The sequence below is a fragment of the Oncorhynchus mykiss genome, chromosome 15, assembly GCF_013265735.2.
Source record: "Oncorhynchus mykiss isolate Arlee chromosome 15, USDA_OmykA_1.1, whole genome shotgun sequence".
Classification (NCBI taxonomy): Eukaryota; Metazoa; Chordata; class Actinopteri; order Salmoniformes; family Salmonidae; genus Oncorhynchus; species Oncorhynchus mykiss.
Window position 1 is genome coordinate 12,700,029 of NC_048579.1, and position 23,630 is coordinate 12,723,658.

Genomic DNA, 23,630 nt, shown 5'->3' on the forward strand with positions numbered 1-23,630 from the left:
GGAACCATTCTAGCCAATGAAATGGCAGATATGCATGTGAACAGACCATATATAGAGGACTCATTTTTGTATCAATGTCGTTATAGCGTCTGTGCCATTTTAAAGTAGTCAATTTTTTTCTGCTTCACTGGCTGGTTGCTCCCAACTCATACGAATCCCGACCCAGTTGACTACTTTAAAATGCTGGAAGCCGTCAATGGCAGTGTCCATTCTAAAATGGGTTATATCCATGATGAGTTCTATCTCAATGAAGTTCGGGTACAACTCTGATAAAAAGTCGTTGAGTAGATTGTTGATTCCTAACAAGCTAACCATATGAAACCTCTATTCCGTCAAATTAGCCTCACATAGCAAATTAGCAATAACATTTTGTTGACCAAATTCCACGTTTTCTCATTGACCTAACTTCGTTGGTTTATTTTCATGAACAGATTTTGAGTGGATTAAAACCTCTCGCCTCACCTCTTGCAGTCAACCAGTCAACCGAGCAATAGGATAGGTTTCAACAGTATACGAGGAGGCAGCGGTTAGAATTATTAACGCTTTGCATCACTGATGGTAAACTGTTAGGGATACGAAAGATGTGTTTGGCTATTATAATGCGTCTTTAGTGGTTAGAGAGGAACATTGTTAGCATGCATCATATCTTACTGAGAAGATCAAATCTCGCTATATGTTGGTAAATGATCATGGCCAACATGGTTTGATGAGGTTTGTGTCTGTTTAACCTTTCTTCGTCTCCAGCTCCTCCACCTCCCTCTCAATGACACTCAGTCTGGCTTCGAAGGCTGCATTTACAGAAAGATACATTAGGATACTGAAACAAAGTTAAACATGTTTTTAGGATAACAGTTCATTGCATCAATGTCTTTGTATTACCTGTGTTCTCCCTCTCACTGGCTGTTACTCTGGCCTCCAGGGCTGACACCACATGAAAGGAAACATTAATAGACATATAGCAGATGTATTTTTCCAAATCAAAGGTAAAGCAAAATGAACTGTTAATTACCTGCATTCTCGCTCTTCAGGTCCTCCACCTCCCTCTCACTGGCACACAGTCTGGCCTTTAAGGCTGTAGATACAACAAAATACACTTAGTAAACTTTAAAGACATAATCTGTAATACAGGTAGTCTAGTGGTTAGTGTTGAGCCAGTAACTGAAAGGTTGCTAGATCGAAATCCCGAGCTGACATGGAAAAAAAAATTGTCGTTCTGCTCCTGAACAAGGCAGTTAATCCACTGTTCCTAGGCCATCATTGTAAATAAGAACGTGATCTTAACAGACTTGCCTAGCTAAATAAAGGTTAAATATATATATATTTTTGGGCCAAACGGCAGCCCTGTGACTTTCTTGCTATAAAGCTGCTCAATGCAAGTCTATTATTAATAGCCTATTCGTTTAATACAATGCAGTGTTGCACATTATTTGAACAGTCTCTTTCCTTTGGTGGCCCTGCACAATATATGTCCTAACTCAATGGAAGACAAATTCCATTTCTATACTGATTTGTGAATTTCATATTTTCATATTGCACAGCATGCTGCCAAATTCAGTGCTGGTGCTATGTCGGAAATTTAGGCTTGAGTCCTAAGAAGCATCAGTAAATTGTCAATTAACAGTAAACTCTACCTTCATTTAATACCTGCATTATCTTTCTTCAGTTCCTTGATCCTGCTCCTCTGCTGCAGTTCAGTATTTGTGACTCTGGGCTCCACCTTCTGTTCCACCACCATGTTGCTCAGCTCCTTCAGCTCAGCCTTGACCCCTCCACTTTCTCCCTGAGCCCATGCTCCAGACACACAGAGCAGCAACACCAGCAGCGCTGCAGCATCCCTCATGTTCAAACAACACTTGTTCACAAATAATGCAGTATGTGTCGTCTGAGGTAAAATGTTTAAAACAAAACAAGGTAAAGAATTCTGATCAAGTGAAACACTAGGTGAGCTGGCACGCCTGCATGTGATTAGAATCTAACGCTGTAAAAGGATGACAGAACGGAACCTTCCAAGAAACACATTGAAAAGGAATGAACCAATCATTAGTGGGACACCACACCCATATAACAGCTGTTACAAACACACACACACAACCTTTCACATGGGCACCTCCCACGCCATATTTCAGCTGTTACAAACACACACACACAACCTTTCACATGGGCACCTCCCACGCCCATATTCCAGCTGACATTTTCGTTGTGTAATTGGAATATTACGTGTTAGCTGTTGTATTAAGTCAAATACATATTGTGCCACAGAATATGATGTAGACTAAATGTTTTAACCATTCTTTTACAGTCTCTCAAATTTCCAGTCATTCCAATTAATTCAGTAACCCTTGATCTTCAAGAATAGTACTTGAAAATATGGATTAGCTAACTTGTTTTACCTGAGCGTAACTCAAAAACTAAGGACTTATTAGCCTACTCTGTTTATTTTGTTGTTACTGGGGATTGATTGGGCTTTTATTTAAATTTTATTGAAATACTGTAATTTCATTCATTCCTATGGACGACTGCTCCTTTTGGGGAGTACCAAAATGGCGGCCGATCGCTTCAAAGCCTCTAATTGGCCAATACATAGCATCAGTAATCCAATGTCAACTTCCACTGCTATGCATGGTGAAGCCCCAAAATGTCCTTCCCTGGGAGCCCGTGTTTCAGACATAACGAAGTGGATGGCGGCAAATGTTTTACTTTTAAACTCTGACAAAAAAAGAGATGTTAGTTCTAGGTCCCAAGAAACAAAGAGATGTTAGTTCTAGGTCCCAAGAAACAAAGAGATGTTAGTTCTAGGTCCCAAGAAACAAAGAGATGTTAGTTCTAGGTCCCAAGAAACAAAGAGATGTTAGTACTAGGTCCCAAGAAACAAAGAGATGTTAGTTCTAGGTCCCAAGAAACAAAGAGATGTTAGTTCTAGGTCCCAAGAAACAAAGAGATGTTAGTTCTAGGTCCCAAGAAACAAAGAGATGTTAGTTCTAGGTCCCAAGAAACAAAGACATGTGCTGTCGGATCTGACAATGAATCTCGATTGTTGTACTGTACAAATAAAACTGAAGGCTATTTAAAGAGAAGCGTTTTATCTATCTTCATAACTTAGCAAAAATCTGAAAGGTTTTGTCCCAAAACTATGCAGGAAAGCTAATCCATGTTTTTGTCACTTCTAGGTTAGACCACTGCAATGCTCTACTCTCCGGCTACCCGGATAAGGCACTAAATAAACTTCAGTTACAGCTACTAGACTCTTGACTAAAACCCCCATTTTTTGGGGAGGGGTCATATTACTCCTATGATTGAGTGTAGTCTGCCCCAGGGGTGCGAAGGGGAACGGCAAGGCACTGGAGTGACGAACCACCCTTGCCGTCTCTGCTTGCTATAAAGCTGAGCAATGCAAGTCTATTATTGATAGCCTATTTGTTTTATACAATGCAGTGTTGCGCCTTATTCTGACGCTATAAAAGGCTGTGACAGAATTGAACCTTCCATTTCTTTATTTATCTATAATGTAACATTTCCTTGGAAGTGACTAGAACTCACATTGAAAATAAATTAACCAGTCGTTTGTGGGCCACCAGTCTCATATGTTACCTGTTAGTTATGTTGCATTATGCATCTCTCTCTCTCTCACACACACACACTCAACCATGCACATGGGCCACTACTCCACCCATATGTCAGCTGTCATTTTTGTTGTGTAATTGGTATATTATGGGTCAGCTGTTGTATCATGGGTAGAAAGTCAAATGCGTATTGTTCCATTTCAGTTGATGTGGATTTTATGTTGAATAATAATAAACTACGTTTATCAATCTAACTCCATTACTATGTGAATGCTATAGGCCCATACATGTATCCAGTGGGTACAGCCAAGGTAGCGAGCCTTGCATCACCACTGGTAATACTATACATTTCATGTGTGGGTAAAATTCCTCGGGAAGCCAAACCAGAAAAACAAGCCATATTACAACGTACAGAAAGCATTCAGAAAATATTCAGACACATTTCCCTTTTTACACATTTAGTTATTTAATGTAGTATTATTTTTTACCTTTATTTAACTGGGCAAGTCAGTTAAGAACAAATTCTCATTTACAATGACGGTCAACCCTGGCCAAGACCTAACCCGGACGACGCTGGGCCAATTGTGTGCCGCCCCATAGGACTCCCAATCACAACCTTTTGTGATACCGCCTGGAATTGAACCAGGGTCTGTAAGTGACACCACTAGCACTGAGACCGCTGCGCCACTCTGGAGCCGTATTTTACAGCCTTATTCTGAAATAAGGCCCTAGGTCTCAACCCTGCCCTGTGCAATTGTGTCCTGGACTTCGATGGGCCGCCCCCAGATGGTGATGGTAAGTAACAACACCTCCACTTCACTGATCCTCAACACTGGGGCCCCACAAGGGTGCATGCTCAGCCCCTCCTATACTCCCTGTTCACCCATGACTGTGTGGCCAAGCACGCCTACAAATCAATCATTAAGTTTGCACATGACACAACAGTAGTAGGCTTGATTAGCAACAACGACGAGACGGCCTACAGGGAGGAGGTGAGGGCTCTGGGAGTGTGCTGCCAGGAAAATAACCTCTCACTCAACATCAACAAAACAAAGGAGATGATCGTGGACTTCAGGAAACAGCAGAGGGAGCACCCCCCTATCCACATCGATGGGACAGTAGTGGAGAAGGTGCAAAGTTAAGTTCCTCGGATTACACATCCCTGACAAACTGAAATGTTCCACCCACACAGACAGTGTGGCAAAGAAGGTTGCAACAGAGCCTCTTCAACCTCAGGCGTCTGAAGAAATGTGGCTTGTCACCTAAAACCCTCACAAACTTTTACAGGTGCACAATCGAGAGCATTCTGTCAGGCTGTATCACCACCTGGTATGGCAACTGCACTGCCCACAACCATAGGGCTCTCCAGAGGGTGGTGTGGTCTGCACAATGCATCACCGGGGGCAAACTACCTGCCCTCCGGGACACCTATAGCACCCGATGTCACAGGAAGGCCAAAAGGATCATCAAGGACAACAACCACCTGAGTCACTGCCTGTTCACCCCGCTATCATCCAGAAGGCGTAGTCAGTACAGTTGCATCAAGGCGGGGACTGAGAGACTGAAAACACTTTAATAATGTCACTTTAATAATGTTTACATACTTTGCATTACTCATCTCATGTGTATACTGCATTCTATACTTTTCTACTATATTTTAGTCTATGCCGCTCTGACATTGCTTGTCCAAATATTTACATATTCTTAATTACATTCCTTACTTAGACTTGTGTGTATTGGTTATATGTTGTGAAATTGCTAGATATTACTTGTTAGATATTGCTACACTGTCAGAACCAGAAGACCAACATTTCGCAACACCAGCAATGACATCTGCCAAACACCTCATCAATCTACACACAATACCCCATCATGACAAAGCAAAAACAGGTTTTTAGAAATGATTGCACTTTTGGCCTTGTTCAGGGAGGTGCCCAAGAACCCGATGGTCACTCTGAGCTCCAGTGTTCCTCTTTGGAGATTGTAGAACCTTCCAGAAGGACAACGATCTCTGCAGCACCACCATTCAGGCTTTTATGGTAGAGTTGCCAGGCAAAAGTCACTCCTCAGTAAATTCCACAAGACAGCTCGCTTGGAGTTTGCCAAAAGGCACCCAAAAGACTCTCACACCATGAGAAACAAGATGTTCTGGTCTGATTGAAACCAGGGTTGACATTTTTGGCCTGAATGCCAAGCATCATGTCTGGAGGAAACCTGGCACCATCCCTACGGTAAAGCATGGTGGTGGCAGCATCGTGCTGTGGGGATGTTTTCAGCTACAGGGACTGGGAGATGAGTCAGAATTGAGGGAAAGATGAACTGAGCAAAGTACAGAGAGATCCCTGATGAAAACCTGCTCCGGAGTCATCAGGACCTGAGGCTGGGGTGAAGTTCACCTTCCAACAGGAGAACAACCCTGAGCACACAGCCAAGAAAACGCAGGAGTGGCTTCGGGACAAGTCTCTGAATTTCCGTGAGTGGCCCAGCCACAGCTGGGACTTGAACCTGATCCAAAATCTCTGGAGAGACCTGAAGATAGCTGTTCAGAGACGATCCCCATCAAACCTTCAGATCAAATGTTATTTGTCACATGCACATGGTTAGCAGATGTTAATGCGAGTGTAGCGAAACGCTTGTGCTTCTAGTTCCGACAGTGCAGTAATATCTAAGTAATCTAATAATACCCCAACAACTACCTAATACACACAAATCTAAAGGGGTGAATGAGAATATGTACATGTAAGTATATGGATGAGCGATGGCCAAAAGGCATAGGCAAGGTCAAATGGATAGTATAAAATACAGTATATACATGTGATATGAGTAATGTAAGATATGTAAACATTATTAAAATTGCATTATTTAGAGTGCATTGTATAAAGTGACTAGTGATCCATTTATTAAAGTGACCAGTGATTGGGTCTCAGTGTAGGCAGCAGCCTCTCTGAGTTAATGATTGCTGTTTAGCAGTCTGATGGCCTTGAGATAGTAGCTGTTTTTCTGTCTCTCGGTGCGGTGATACAGCCCGACAAGATGCTCTCGATTGTGCATCTGTAAAAGTTTGTCAGGGTTTTCGGTGACAAGCCAAATTTCTTTAGCCTCCTGAGGTTGAAGAGGTGCTGTTGCTCCTTCTTCACCACACTGTCTGTGTGGGGGGACCATTTCAGTTTGTCTGTGATGTGTACGCCGAGGAACTTAACTTTCCACCTTCTCCACAGCTGTCCCTTCGATGTGGATAAGGGGGTGCTCGCTCAGCTGTTTCATATCCTTTGTTTTGTTGACGTTGAGTGAGAGGTAGTTTTCCTGACACCACACTCCGAGTGCCCTCATCTCCTCGCTGTAGGCTGTCTCGTCATTGTTGGTATTCAAGCCCACTACTGTTGTCGTCTGCAAACTTGATGATTGAGTTGGAGGCGTGCTTGGCCACATAGTCGTGGGTGAACAGGGAGTACAGGAGAGGGCTCAGAATGCACCCTTGTGGGGCCGCAGTGTTGAGGATCAGCGGGGTGGAGGTGTTGTTTCCTACCTTCACCACCTGGGGGCGGCCCGTCAGAAAGTCCAGGACCCAATTGCACAGGGTGGGGTTGAGACCCAGGGCCTCTAGCTTGATGATGAGATTGGAGGGTACTATGGTGTTGAATGATGAACTTTAGTCAATGAACAGCATTCTTACATAGGTATTATTTTTGTCCAGATGGGATAGGGCAGTGTGATGGCGATAGCGATAGCGTCATCTGTGAACCTGTTGGGGCATTACGCAAACTGAAATGAGTCTAGGGTAGCTGGTTAGCCTCTCAAAGCAGTTCATGATGACAGAAGTGAGTGCTAAGGGCAGTAGTCATTTAGTTCAGTTATCTTTGCCTTCTTGGTGACAGGAACAATGGTAGCCATCTTGAAGAATGTGGGGACAACAGACTGGGATAGGGAGCGATTGAATATGTCCTTAAACACACCAGTCAGCTGCTCTGCGCATGCTCTGAGGATGCGGCTAGGGAGTCGTCTGGGCCAGCTGCCCTGCAAGGGTTAAGACATTGAAATGTTTTATTCACGTCAGCCACTGAGAGGGGGCAGTCCTTGTTAGCAAGCCGCGACGGTGGCACTGTATTATCATCAAAGCGGGCAAAGAAGGTGTTTAGTTTGTCTGAAAGCATGATGTCTGTGTCCATAATGTGGCTGGTTTTGTTTTTGCTGTCCGTGATTTCCTGTAGACCCTGCCACATAACTCTTGTGTCCGAGCAGTTGAATTGTAACATCACCTTTTCCCTGTACAGGCATTTCGCTTGTTTGATTGCCTTGCGGAGGGAATAACTACATTGTTTATATTCAGCTATACTTCCAGACCTCTTTCCATGGTTAAATGCTTTGAATGGTTCTCGTCACTGGTACATCCTGTTTGAGTTTCTGTCTATAAGACGGTATGAGCAAGATGGCGTCGTGGCCGGATTTGCCAAAGGGAGGGCCAGGGAGTGCTTTGTATGCATTGTGGAAGTTAGAGTAGCAGTGGTCGTGAGTATTACCTCTGCACGTAGTGCAATCAATATGCTGATAGAATATAGGTAGCCTTAAATTTGCTTTGTTAAAATCCCCAGCTACAATAAATGCAGCCTCGGGATATATGGTTTCCAGTTTACATAGAGTCCAGTGAAGTTCCTTGAGGGCCGTCTTGGTGTCTGCTTGAGGGGGAATGTACACAGCTGTGACTATAACTGACAAGAATTCTCTTGGTAGTTAAAATGGCCAGCATTTGATTGTAACCAATTCTAGGTTGGGTGAGCAGAAGGACTTGAGTTCCTGTATGTTGTTATGATTACACCATGAGTTATTAAATATAAAGCATACAACCCCGGCCCTTCCTCTTCCCAGAGAGGTGTTTATCTCTGTCGGCGCAATGCATGGAGAAGCCCGGTGGCTGAAATGTTTCCAACAACGTATCCAGAGAGAGCCATGTTTCCATGAAACAGAGACTATTACAATCTCTGATGTCTCTTTGGAAGGCAACCCTTGCTCAAATTCCGTATGCCCTGTCAAGAGACTGGACATTGGCGAGTAGTATACTCGGGAGCGGTGAGCGATGTGCACGTCTATGGAGCCTGGCCAGGAGGCCCTTCTGCGGCGCCGTTGTTTTGGGTCAGCTACTGGGATTAGATCCATTGTGGATTAGATCCATTGTGGTGGTTCTAACAGAGGATCCGCTTCGGGAAAGCCACGATAAACCCGGAATGAGTACCAGTACGCTGCCACAGAAGACTGGGAACAGGAGAGTATTGATAGATTTTGCACTTTGACAGGTTTGAACCCTGTGATCAAAACGGTAATTGTATGGGTAGTGGATTTAATTCAAGAAGTTGTTTTGAGAGTGGAATATAGCTGTGCTCACTTCGCAGACGTGTGAGGGGTTAATAAGGCCACAGGGAAAAGCACTAACTATAGTTTCAACGGCTAAGATAAGACAAAGAAAAGTAGCAGAAAAGCATCAACGTGTAGGGAGACAGCCCCACACCTAAAACAGGACTCTATTGGTCATTGGAATAGGGTGTGTAAAGTGGGTATGGAGCCTGCTGTAGTCGGAGAAAATGCTGCCAGGCAAGCGTTTGCATAATTTTCAAAAGGGCAACAACATATCCTCCGGAAAGTAGCAGGTATGGAACTTTCCCCTAGCGGTGTATAGTCTTTGTTTGATCGATTTAAGTGGTTCATAGAGATTACAGTTTCTATGTGAAGGAAGACGTATGAGATCACGTTTTTTCTGATGTTTTAGTAGAGGCCGGGGATTAAATCCTTCCTTTCGATGAGAAATTGTCTAAATTTGCCACAGGAAAACGTATTTTGGGTTGAAGAATCTAGGCAAAATGCCAGGGGAATGGATTCTAAAGGTAACAAATGTAAATTATTTGGCCAAACACTCCTTGCAAACTCAGAAAACCTTGTTGGTTTTTTTATATCGTGAGACATTTTTTGTGGTTTTATTTTTAAATAGATTTTGGTTTTATATTGTCTAATTCTGGAATAGAATTCTAGAATGGACGAAAGGGTGGAGGGGTCACGAGGAATTAGCACAGGGGTTATCAAACCTCAAATTAACTTTTTCATTTTTTTATGTGGTGCGGTGGTGAGATAATGTCGGCGTGTCTAATGGTAGTACATGCAAGATAAAGGACTGTGGATTTACAATTAGCAGTTTTGGTTTATAGTTAATACATTTAGATTGATGATTAAAATGTAGCATAGTCAATGCTAACAAAATGTACACTCTCTTTTCCAAAAGAGGGGGTCTTATTCGTTGGAATTATTCGTTGGAAGGTCCCTGGAGACTGTGTGGGGAGAGCAGTTAATGATATTCGGCAGTTTTAAGTATGGAAGTATCTGGAATAGGCCATAAACCAGTTCCAGGTAATAAGTGAGGCCTGTTCATGTGTGTTCTGGACCTACGGTTCACCAGCACACACCATTTACTGGTTATGAACGTGCATTAGTGGTGTGTTGATACTGTGGGATTTATTTCATAGGAATATCAAATCAAATCAAATGTATTTATATAGCCCTTCGTACATCAGCTGATATCTCAAAGTGCTATACAGAAACCCAGCCTAAAACCCCAAACAGCAAGCAATGCAGGTGTAGAAGCACGGTGGCTAGGAAAAACTCCCTAGAAAGGCCAAAATCTAGGAAGAAACCTAGAGAGGAATAGTGTGACTAGTGTGTTCTGGGTTAGATGTAATGATAGAGGAGTATTGTTTATATTGCAGAAATCTCACAATGAAAGCAGTGTGTGTGTGTGTTCCCTCTGATACAATATGTTAGAGGTTGGCAAACCTGTTCCTGAGTGCTGCAGGCACTAATGTGTTTTTGATTAACCAACCTGGTAGACCAGGTGTGTTGAATTAAGGCAATAACTGAACTGATCAAGTAGCTCAGGATTTGGGGGAGAAAAATTAGGATAGGGGAAAGAGAAACAAGGGTTAGGGGAAAGACTGTGGAGAGCAGAGGCAACTAGGCCAACACTTTATACAAAGTGGTGTGGCAAAGTAATGTATGGCAAGTTGTGATGCCTTAAAGAAGCTTCTGTCTTACTTTTATACTCTACCATGTATATGTGTTTATGCATACACATGAAAGGCTTGCTGTGATATTCATCTCATTACCTGATACTCATCTTTACATCAAGATCTCACACCTGGAATTTTAGGTTGTTGTATGTCACTGTCTCCACGTTGAAGATGATTGCTGTAAAACACAATGACAGAGATTAAATACCTTGAACTATGAGCACACAAGGAAGCCCTTTAATCATTCACTCTGTGGTTTGACTGAAACTTCCTTTCATCACAAGTATAGAGACATAACAAGGTGAACGAGTTCAAGCATCTTCTGAAGATGACCTTACAGTTTATCATAACACAATTTATTAACCCTTTAAAAGGTATGAGGCCTTGGTTTAACCCCTTCAGACTAAACACCTCCCTCTGCAACTGGATCCTGGACTTCCTGAAGGGCCGCTCCTAGGTGATAAGGGTAGGGAACAACACATCCGCCACTCTGATCCTCAACACGGGGGCCCCTCAGGGGTGTGTGCTCAGTCCCCTCCTGTACTCCCTGTTCACTCATGACTGCATGGCCAAGCACGACTCCAACACCATCATCACAACAGTGGTAGGCCTGATCACTGACAACGATAAGACAGCGTATAGGGAGGAGGTCAGACACCTGGTCGTGTGGTGCCAGGACAAGATCCTCTCCCTCAACGTGATCAAGACAAAGGAGATGATTGTGGACCACAGGAAAAGGAGGACCAACCACCATTCTCTCATCGACGGGGCTGTAGTGGAACAGGTTGAGAGCTTCAAGTTCCTTGGTGTTAACATCACCAACAAACTAACACGGTCCAAACACACTTAAACAGTCGTGAAGAGGGCACGACAAGGCCTATTCCCCCTCAGGAGACTGAAAAGATTTGGCATGGATCTTCAAAAAGTTCTACAGCTGCACCATCGAGAGCATCCTGCTGGTTGCATCACTGCCTGGTATGGCAACTGCTCGGCCTCCGACCGCAAGACACTATAGAGGGTAGTGCGCACAGCCCAGTACATCACTGGGGCCACGCTTCTTGCCATCCAGGACCTCTATATCAGGCGGTGTCAGAGGAAGTCCCTAAAAATTGTCAAAGACTCCAGCCACCCTGGTCATGGACTGTTCTCTCTGTTATGGTTAGGGTTAGGGTCTGCACGGCAAGTGGTACCGGAGCGCCAAGTCAAGGTCCAAAAGGCTTCTTAACAACTCCTGAACATCTACTCAAAGGGCTACCCAGACCCCTCTTTTACGTTGCTGCTACTCTCTGTTAATAATATACACTATCGTTCAAAAGTTTGGGGTCACTTAGAAATGTTCTTGTTTTTTAAAGACGCCTTTAAAAGAGATTAAAATAACATCTAATTGATCAGAAATACAGTGTAGACATTGTTAATGTTGTAAATTACTATTGTAGCTGGAAACGGCAGATTTTTTATGGAATATCTACATAGGCGTACAGAGGCCCATTATCAGCAACCACCACTCCTGTGTTACAATGACTACAATGAATGAATGAAGTTGTACAATGAAGTTGTGTTAGCTAATCCTAGTTTATAATTTTAAAAGAAATTGATTATTAGAAAACCCTTTTGCAATTATTTTAGCACAGCTGAAAACTGTTGTCCTGATTTAAAGAAGCAATTAAACTGGCCTTCTTTAGACTAGTTGAGTATCTGGAGCATCAGCATTTGTGGGTTCGATTACAGGCTTAAAATGGCCAGAAACAAATAACTTTCTTCTGAAACTCATCAGTCTATTCTTGTTCTGAGAAATGAAGGCTATTCCATGCGAGAAATTGCCAAGAAACTGAAGATCTCGTACAACGCTGTGTACTACTCCCTTTGTAGAACAGCGCAAACTGGCCCTAACCAGAATAGAAAGAGGAGTGGGACAACTGGTGCACAACTGAGCAAGAGGACAAGTACATTATAGTAACATTGTACTGTTACCTAGCAGTCATGAAATAGACAGCAACGTTACTTTCAGAAACATAATGATTATGCCATGCATTTCTATCACAAGTTACGGCGCTGACAGTTGGCATGAAATGACAAATAACTTATCGGAAAAGGGTGATGTCTTCACTATGAAATAAGTAAACAAACAGGCTAACGTTAGTCAATATAAAAGACAGCTAACCAGCTAACTTAGCTAGCTAAAATACAATAGAAAGGTATGGGAAGCTTGTTAGCACAACATGTTAGTGCACTTTCAGAACAGAAATACACATCTAAAATCTGGAAATAAAATGGAACACTTACAGATTGGTAATGTTAGAGAAGGATCTCCTCCGTCAATGTTTCATCTTAAACTTGCTTTGATTCCTTAAATCAGTCGGCTTCTGTATTTATATGAACACTGTATATATACAAATAAAACATTTGTTTTTCTAAATATAAAGGCTTTACAAAAAGCTTTATGGCTTTTGCAAAAGAGAAAATCAACCATACACATTTTTCCTACCACCTTTTGCAGCAATTACAGATGCAAGTCTCTTGGTTTATGTCTCTATAAGCTTGGCACATCTAGCCACTGGGATATTTTCCCATTATTCAAGGCAAAACTGCTCCAGCTCCTTCCATTCTGACCAGTTTCCCAGTCCCTGTCGATGAAAAACATCCCCACAGCATGATGCTGCCACCACCATGCTTCACTGTGGGTTTGTGCCAGACATAGTGTTTTCCTTATTTGACAAAAAAAGCTAAATTTTAGTCTCATCTGACCAGAGTACCTTCTTCCATATGTTTGGGGAGTCTCCCACATGCCTTTTGGCGAACACGAAACGTGTTCGCTTATATTTGTGTTTAAGCAATGGCTTTTTTTCTGACCACTCTTCCGTAAAGCCCAGCTCTGTGGAGTGTATGGTTTAAAGTGGTCCTATGGACAGATGCTCAAATCTCCACTGTGGAGATTTGCAGCTCCTTCAGGGTTATCTTTGGTCTCTTTGTTGCCTCTCTGATTAATGCCCTCCATGCCTGGTCCGTGAGTTTTGTTGGGCAGCCCTCTCTTGGCAGGTTTGTTGTGGTGCCATATTCTTAATTTTTTTTTAATAATGGATTTAATTGTGCCTCGTGGCATTTTCAAAGTTTCTGATATTTTTCCATAACCCAACCCTGATCTGTACTTCTCCACAACTTTGTCCCTGACCTGTTTGGAGAGCTCCTTGGTCTTCATGGTGCCGGTTGCTGGGTGGTGCCGGTTGCTGGGTGGTGCCGGTTGCTGGGTGGTGCTGCAGACTCTGGGGCCTTTCAGAACAGGTGTATATATACTGAGATCATGTGACAGATTATGTGACACTTAGATTGCACACAGGTGGACTTTATTTAACTAATTACGTGACTCCTGAAGGTAGTTGGTTGCACCAGATCTTATTTAGCGGCTTCACAGCAAAGGGGGTGAACACATATGCACGCACCTCTTTTCTGTTTTTACATTTTTTTTAAAACAAGTTATTGTTTTCATTTCACTTCACCAATTTAGACTATTTTGTGTATGTCCATTACATGAAATCTAAATAAAAATATATTTAAATTACAGGTTGTAATGCAACAAAATAGGAAAATGCCAAGGGGGTGAATACTTTAGCAAAGCACTGTAGACTATGATGGGGAAATGTCTACTGTAAAAGTCTACTACCCTTTTTAAAATGTTGATGAATGAAATCGGCACCGTTTTTTAATAGTTTGTTGCTACTGTCTAGTGAGGGAGTGGGCAATATGGAATACATTGCAGGAGGAAGGGAGAACTAATAAGAAATGAGAACTTGGACAATGTCAGGTAATAAGTAGGTAAATGTCCAGCCTATCAATTCCTAAAGAAACGGTGCAGCGGTTGCCTTGAGATAACATTAGATATTTGCATGTTATGTACAGGACAGACTGCTAGCCAGCTATTCTCAAAACATTGGATTACCAACTTGAACGGTGACGTCCCAGTTTGCGGCACATTTTCACATGGACGTATATACACTGAACAGAAATCTAAATGCATCATGTAATGTGTTGGTCTCATGTTACATGAGCTGAAATACAAGATGGCAGATAAAAGCTTATTTCTCTCAAATGTTGCACCCTGGTCCTTCCTCCACTGCCCCCTTAACAGTTTATAAATTACTTTTTAGGAAACATTTTCATCCAGACTTTTTTTGATTTGGAAGGTATAGTGACTATTATTGCTTTAATTTATTAATCAAACAAATGGAAAAGTAGGTACTTTTCTCAAAACAATCCCATCTGGTGGATGGAAAGTGTCATCGTTTTTCTTTTTCACGCGGATTTAGATTCTTCAGACTTTTCTGATATCAATGACAACATAATTTGGTTTTATCGCTCACAGTAAAAAAATAAAAAATAAATTCTGAGTTAACATAATAAAAATAGCATAAAAAACACAGTAAGAGTAAATATGGATTACACAATGATTGAGTTCATGGCACTTGGCCCAGAGGGCCAAATTTCAGGCATTTTCCCACTTTGGTGTGGCAAAGTCTAAGGACAATTTTCATTAAGGTCCATGTCTGTGGGTTATGTTCTGGTATGATAACCACATGTATCTACTCCTATAAGTGGTTATCACTGACATTGGTTATTTGTACAAACAGGATTGAGGATATGCAATGTCTCTCGATGTCTCTTTTCAAGTTGGCCACCACTCATTTCAATGTGGAGGAACTGAATAGATTTTTCAGGGCATACATTAATAATAATTGGTGTTATAAGACTAATAAAGACTGAAAATGGGGGCAAACTACCTGCCCTCAAGGACACCTACACCACCCGATGTCACAGGAAGGCCATAAAGATCATCAAGGACAACAACCACCCGAGCCACTGCCTGTTCACCCCGCTATCATCCAGAAGGCGAGGTCAGTACAGGTGCATCAAAGCAGGGACCGAGAGACTGAAAAACAGCTTCTATCTCAAGGCCATCAGACTGTTAAACAGCCACCACTAACATTGAGTGGCTGCTGCCAACATACTGACTCAACTCCAGCCACTTTAATAATGGAAACATTGATGTAATAAATGTATCACTAGCCACTTCAAACAATGCCACTTAATATAATGTTTACATACCCTACATTACTCATCTCATATGTATATACTGTACTCTATACCATCTACTGCATCTTGTCTATGCCGTTCGGGCCATCGCTCATTCATATATTTTTATGTACATATTCTTATTCATTCCTTTACACTTGTGTGTATAAGGTAGTTGTTGTGAAATTGATAGGTTAGATTACTTGTTAGATATTACTGCATGGTCGGAACTAGAAGCACAAGCATTTCGCTACACTCGCATTAACATCTGCTAACCATGTGTATGTGACAATTGTTTTTTAATTTGATTTGATTTAAAAAGAACTGAAGATTTCTGCCCATATCAGATATGTCTATGTCATGGGAAATGTTCTTGTTACTTACAACCACATGCTAATCGCATTAGCCTACGCTGGTGACCCATCGATCCTGTAAATAATTGGTGTAATAAGACTAAAAAGCTTGAAAATGTGTGTTACTGTGAGGAAAATGCTAAAAGATGTCCCAGTATATGTATTTAGTAAAATATTACCAGAGCGTCTGCTAAATAACTAAAATGTAAATGTAATAATGGTAGAAATATGACAGTGACAAAAATAAGGTCTGAAGTTAAGGGGCTCAGGAGATCTTACACATTTTCTTCTATGAGATAATATCAGTCATTTAACATGACCTTTATGAATTGTGAAGCCAATATGTGCTTTATGTGCATAAATGCTTTTTAAAAAATAATGAAATGTGATGTTAGCTGGTGAAAATTATCTCAAACAGTTGAAGTCTGACGTTGACATACACTTAGGTTGGAGTCATTAAAACTATTTTTTCAACCACTCCACAAATATCTTGTTAACAAACTATAGTTGTGGCAAGTCAGTGAGGACATCTACTTTGTGCATGAATTTTTCCAATAATTGCTTACATTACAGTGGGTCAGAAGTTTACATACACTAAGTTGACTGTATGTTTAAACAGCTTGGAAAATTCCAGAAAATTATGTCATGGCTTTAGAAGCTTCTGATAGGCTATTTGACATCATTTGAGTCAATTGTAGGTGTACCTGTGGATGTATTTCAAGACCTACCTTCAAACTCAGTGCTTCATTGCTTGACATCATGGGAAAATCAAAAGAAATCAGCCAAAACCTACAAAAAAATGTTGACCTCCACAAGCCTGGTTCATCCTTGGGAGCAATTTCCAAACACCTGAATGTACCACGTTCATATGTATAAACAACAGTAAGAAAGTATAAACACCATGGGACCGCGCAGCCGTCATACCGCTCAGGAAGGAGACGCGTTCTGTGTCCTAGAGATGAACGTACTTTGGTGCGAAAGTGCAACTCAATCCCAGAACCACAGCAAAGGACCTTGTGAAGATGCTGGAGGAAACAGCTACAAAAGTATCTATATCCAGAGTAAAATGAGTCCTATATCAACATAACCTGAAAGGCCGCTCAGCAAGGAAGAAGCCACTGCTCCAAAACCGCCATAAAAAAAACGGTTTGCAACTGCACATGGGGACAAAGATCGTACTTTTTGGAGAAATGTCCTCTGGTCAGATGAAACAAAAATAGAACTGTTTGGCCATAATGACCATTGTTATGTTTGGAGGAAAAAGGGGGGGCTTGCAAGCCGAAGAACACCATCCCAACCATGAAGCACGGGGGTGGCAGCATCATGTTGTGGGGGTGCTTTGCTGCAGCAGGGACTGGTGCACTTCTCAAAATAGATGGCAGCATGAGGAGGGAAAATTATGTGGATATATTGAAGCAACTTCTCAAGACATCAGTCAGGAAGTTCAAGCTTGGTTGCAAATGGGTCTTCCAAATCAACAATGACCCCAAGCATATTTCCAAAGTTGTGGCAAAATGGCTTAAGGACAACAAAGTCAAGGTATTGGAGTGGCCATCACAAGCAAGGAGGCCTACAAACCTGACTCAGTTACACCACCTCTGTCAGGAGGAATGGGCCAAAATTCACCCAACTTATTGTGGGAAGCTTGTGTAAGGCTACCTGAAACATTTGACCTAAGTTAAACAATTTAAAGGCAATGCTACCAAATACTCATTAAGTGTATGTAAACTTCTGACCCACTGGGAATGCGATGAAAGAAATAAAAGCTGAAATAAATCCTTCTCTCTACTGTTATTCTAATTTCACATTCTTAAAATAAAGTGGTGATCCTAACTGACATAAGACAGGGAATTTTTACTAGGATTAAATGTCAGGAATTGTGAAAAACTTTAAATGTATTGGCTAAGGTGTATGTAAACTGTAGTACAAAACTTATTTTTGTATTTTGTATTTACAAAATAAATCATTTTCGACAATAATTTAAAAAATAATACAAAAACGCCATTTATTACCCTATAGGCTCTCGAACCAACCATGGCGGAGTTAGTGCCTGCTGTCCTGGGATTGGCTCCGGCTCCCTGGGTTGGTCCCAGCCCTCTCTGGGTGAGTTTAGTAGCACCCCCTGGTGGCCACGGACAGGGGGCGGGCCCTCTCTCTGGCGGGCAGCCCCGCCTCCCTGGTTTGTCCCATCCCTCTGTGGCTGTCTCCCCCTCTTTCCCTGGTGAAGACAGCAGGGTGGATGTAGTGGCGCTGCATGGGTGTTGAGGTGTCCCCCCCTCTCCGGGGGCCACCCCCAGCCCTCTCTGGCCATCTCCCCCATCTCCCTGGTGCAGGGAGCTGGCTGGATGTAGTGGCACCCCCTTTTGGCCGTGGGTGGGGGTCGGCACCCTTCTCCGGGTGTAGGCCCCCTTTTCCCTGAGTTGGCCCCATCCCTCTCTGGCCCTCTGTAGGGAGCTAGCTGGATGTACTGGTGCCCCCTGGTGGCCATGGGTGGTGAGGTAGGCACCCCTCTACGGGGGTCTGCCCCCCTCTCTGGGAGTCCAAGTCGAGAACCCCCCCCCTTACTCCTCCTCCTTCCTCCTTCCTTCTTTCACTGTAAGGTCTACCTGTTGTATTCGGCGCATGCGATTTGATCTTATTTTCGTGGCCAGATTTTGGGCCAGATTTGTTTTGCCTCTTGCTCTCTGCACTCACGCATGTGCATCCGAATTTTACGTCATCTAGATTCTACTAAAAGCTTCCGAAAGCGACGTGGCTCCTCTTAGCTACGTCAGTGCCTAGCTACTTCATCTATTTATTCTCAGAGATATTCGTTTGGACGCGTTGATATAGTAACATAGCTCGGGTAAGAAACTACATTTTAAATAATTATTCTAGTTTAGTGGCCAAACTGTTATACCTACGTCTTCTTTCATTGTGGCGCTTGACTACTGTAGCTGGCTAGATTGTTTTGCTGGTAAATAACCAAACAATCTTGAGGCGTTCAGTGCAACGTTGACGTTGAAATTAGAAAGCAATGTCTGTCTTGATTGCTCAACCTAGTGTTTCGTTGTGAAATCTTCTTAGTCTATGGTTGCCATCGACACCAGTTAACTACCTCATGTAGCTAACTAGCTAGTTAACGTTAGCTACAGTATCAGGTTTATTCGTGCACCCACACAGAAAATGGACCAGAACCTCAGCTAACACATTATAAGCCAGGCCTAAATGTTTAAGAATTTATGGACAGAACCGTAACTGAACCCTTTATTATACATAGGAAATGGTGAGGGATGAAGAGACGTGTAGCTAGTGACACTTTGATGGAGCTAGCTAACTAACCCTTGTCTGTCGGACTTGTTTGCTCCCCAGACGAACCATCATGGACCAGGTTATGCAGTTCGTTGAGCCCAGTCGGCAGTTCGTCAAGGACTCCATAAGGCTCGTTAAGAGGTGCACCAAACCAGACAGGAAAGGTATGGTTATCAGTCACCCAGCTCTTCCTTTATATGTCAGTGGTTTACTTATACACTTGAATAAGTAAACCACTGACATCCTGTTTTAGGATCTAAACCACTGACATCTGCTATCCTGTTTTAGGATCTTGTCTTCTGTCAGTTCACTGTCTGCTGAGTGAGGTTACACTCTCAAGCATAAAATCATTGCACAGGTGATTGTCAAAATGGTTACTCGGGTAGCAAGTTAACTGACTGCAACGTTACATAGCTGAGCAACTACAGAGCATTATTAGTAGATGGATAGCACTGATGATGAATCACTGATTGAATCTTCAGTGTTGACTTTATATGACCACAGTCACAGCTTCAGATATAATCTCTTTTAGCATGACATTTGGTGAGTGGAGCAGGCCTGTTTCTATTTTCAAACCCTTGATGTAAAAAAAACAACAACACATTGATCAAGAAGACTCTTGTGAAGCTCTGTCTGGTTTTTCTGCCGTTGTCTGTGAAAGATTCTAATTGTACCATCTCTTCTGATCATTTCTAGAATTCCAGAAGATCGCCATGGCAACAGCGATTGGGTTTGCCATCATGGGCTTCATTGGGTTCTTTGTCAAGCTCATCCACATCCCCATCAACAACATCATTGTGTAAGTAGGACCACACCTTCAACATAGGACTAGACTGCATGACACACACCAGGAGTCAGACAGTAAGTAGTCAGTACTTTATTATGTACATTATTGGGAGAAAACACCATTTAAGTCCATTTGGCTTTGTAGGTTAGTGTTGAAATTGGGTGATTTACCTAAGGTGCACTAGTGTTACCAATGTACAAGCATCCAAAATGTGTAATGTAACCAAGGTATGATGCGCATAGATGCATGTAGTAATGCCTTGGATGATAGGTCTGCATTAATATCAAACATACGGCTGTTTTCCAGCACTTGGATTTGATTGAATGCATTACACATGCTCTATTTCAAATCATAAGGAATAGTGGAGGACTGTAGACTTTTGGGTGAGAAACTTAGTTAGCCTCTGTGGCCCTGTCCATCTGTTGTTCTTCTCTCTCAGGGGCGGCTGAACCTCTGGAGGTGTGATACAACTACAGAACTACAATACCCAGTGACCTGAGACAGTGGGGAAACATGGAATAGTGGTGGGGGGGAATGAAGGGATGTGATTTTTGTTTTTACATTGTGTGCATTGTTTATTTGGCTGTGTTAATAAATTGAAGAAAAAGCTGCTTGTGACGATGATTTATGTATGAGCTGTATATTGTGTACACATCACAGGAGGCTGCTGAGGGGAGGATGGCTCATAATGTCTGGAATGGAGTGGTATCAAACCTATGGAAACAATGTTTCATGTGTTTGATACCATTACTATGAGTCCATCCTCCCCGATTTAAGGTGCTGGGTTCCAAACTGTAGACTTGCACCCTACAATCCCTGCAGATGCCCATGCACCAGAGCAACGGCTGGTCTGTAGTCACAGTTACAGGCTTCCTCTGGTTTCCCTGGCTGACTGGCTCGTAGGTGTTGGACGTGCTCACCAGCCTCCCGAACTGCAGAACCTGGTTGTCTATAACACAGTCAGTAAGACATGCTCAGCCTGCAGAACCTGGTTGTCTATAACACAGTCAGTAAGACATGCTCAGCCTGCAGAACCTACAAGGTAATAGGGGAAAACACTTGAGGTAATGCAGGTTCATTGCAGCCACACCACCGTTTACAAACATACCGTCTGTCCCTGTGTAACCCCAGGGTGGTCCAGACAGACCGCACCATGCTGTGTATTAAAGCACTCCGCTGGGACCAGGGGAACGATGGAGGGTAATCTGTGGCCAGAGAGTGTTCACACACACAAAGACTAGCATTGTGCTTGACCGCTGCATAAGAGAACTGGGAACTGGTATGCCTCAAAGCCAACCCTCTGGACAGGAGAGACTTACACCATAGAGCTAGCTGCATTAAGTTGAGGATTTTCAGGTTCTCTTTTCATGTGTCCATTGGTATTAATCAAATCATATTCTTCACTACATAATTGTAGACTTCATTCATTACAATTCGAAAGATGATGGGGGGGGGGGGTGACACATCAAAACAAAGTGAGAGGACTGTAGCTAGGGTGATGATATTGGTCTTGGAGGTTACTGAAGACGTCATTAGATGAGGTGGTCCTGAGACTAGGTCGACAGGGACCTCGTTTGGCAAAATCGGGTATTACCAGATGTTGCGTTTCTCCTTCCATCAGAACTCAATGAATTGTACAACTTAACTTATTGTCATGTTGTCTATTTAATATGAAGGATATGTTTAGCATCTTTGTGCACGTCAAGGGTTGATATAAAAATGGGTTATACATGGACTGTCTGGATTATGCCATTGTGTAATATTGTCTTGTGATTTCAATAACCACACCTCACATTCCGTTGGGGTTAAAGTTATTCTACCTCATAACCCCATTCTACTGGCAGACAGGCTGAAACCGCATCCGATTCTACTACATCAACACTAACATCTCAGAATGACTTTGTTTGAAAAGTCTATTGGGACAGGAGAACAAAACATGTAGAATATTAAATTAGGTTATTGAATGTGTATATATAAAAAAATAGTCCACCATAATCACGTTTCCTGGATGGTACTAAACAACGAGATCAAATCAAATGTCAGGCGGCTGAATCAGCCTGACAAAACACCATCCTGCTTCAAAAAACAGAACATCCACGATGTCACACTGTTTGTGTGCTTATTGTAAACATCCACGATGATACACTGTTTGTGTGTGTTGTAAACATCCATGGTGTTACACTGTGTTTGTGTGTGTTGTAAACATCCATGGTGTTACACTGTGTTTGTGTGCTTGTTGTAAACATCCATGGTGTTACACTGTGTTTGTGTGTGTGTTGTAAACATCCATGGTGTTACACTGTGTTTGTGTGCTTATTGTAAACATCCACGATGTTACACTGTGTTTGTGTGTGTGTTGTAAACATCCATGGTGTTACACTGTGTTTGTGTGTGTGTTGTAAACATCCACGATGTTACACTGTGTTTGTGTGTGTGTTGTAAACATCCATGGTGTTACACTGTGTTTGTGTGTGTGTTGCAAACATCCATGGTGTTACACTGTGTTTGTGTGTGTGTTGTAAACATCCATGGTGTTACACTGTGTTTGTGTGGTTGTTGTAAACATCCACGATGTCACACTGTGTTTGTGTGTGTGTGTTGTAAACATCCATGGTGTTACACTGTGTTTGTGTGCTTATTGTAAACATCCACGATGTTACACTGTGTTTGTGTGTGTGTTGTAAACATCCATGGTGTTACACTGTGTTTGTGTGTGTGTTGTAAACATCCACGATGTTACACTGTGTTTGTGTGTGTGTTGTAAACATCCATGGTGTTACACTGTGTTTGTGTGTGTGTTGTAAACATCCATGGTGTTACACTGTGTTTGTGTGGTTGTTGTAAACATCCACGATGTCACACTGTGTTTGTGTGGTTGTTGTAAACATCCATGGTGTTACACTGTTTGTGTGCTTGTTGTAAACATCCATGGTGTTACACTGTGTTTGTGTGTGTGTTGTAAACATCCATGGTGTTACACTGTGTTTGTGTGTGTGTTGTAAACATCCATGGTGTTACACTGTGTTTGTGTGCTTGTTGTAAACATCCACGATGTTACACTGTGTTTGTGTGTGTGTTGTAAACATCCATGGTGTTACACTGTTTGTGTGCGTGTTGTAAACATCCACGATGTCACACTGTTTGTGTGTGTTGTAAACATCCACGATGTTACACTGTTTGTGTGTGTTGTAAACATCCATGGTGTTACACTGTTTGTGTGTGTGTTGTAAACATCCACGATGTTACACTGTGTTTTGTGTGTGTGTGTTGTAAACATCCACGATGTTACACTGTTTGTGTGTGTTGTAAACATCCACGATGTCACACTGTTTGTGTGTGTTGTAAACATCCACGATGTTACACTGTTTGTGTGTGTTGTAAACATCCACGATGTTACACTGTTTGTGTGTGTTGTAAACATCCACGATGTTACACTGTTTGTGTGTGTTGTAAACATCCACGATGTTACACTGTTTGTGTGTGTTGTAAACATCCATGATGTTACACTGTTTGTGTGTGTTGTAAACAT

At 42.3% G+C, this 23,630-nt stretch overlaps 1 protein-coding gene and 1 pseudogene across 1 annotated transcript; one reads left to right on the forward strand and one right to left on the reverse strand.

Moving 5' to 3' along the window:
• Positions 1-18,549: 18,549 nt before the first annotated feature.
• sec61g (SEC61 translocon subunit gamma) lies at positions 18,550-20,713 on the forward strand. The gene is made up of 4 exons (XM_021562321.2): positions 18,550-18,868; positions 19,375-19,478; positions 20,011-20,113; positions 20,541-20,713. The coding sequence occupies exons 2-4, from the start codon at positions 19,385-19,387 to the stop codon at positions 20,548-20,550; spliced, it is 207 nt and encodes a 68-aa protein (XP_021417996.1). The 5' UTR covers positions 18,550-18,868; positions 19,375-19,384; the 3' UTR covers positions 20,551-20,713.
• Positions 20,714-20,772: 59 nt separating this feature from the next.
• LOC118938943 overlaps positions 20,773-23,630 on the reverse strand; it is a 63,279-nt pseudogene continuing 60,421 nt past the window's right edge.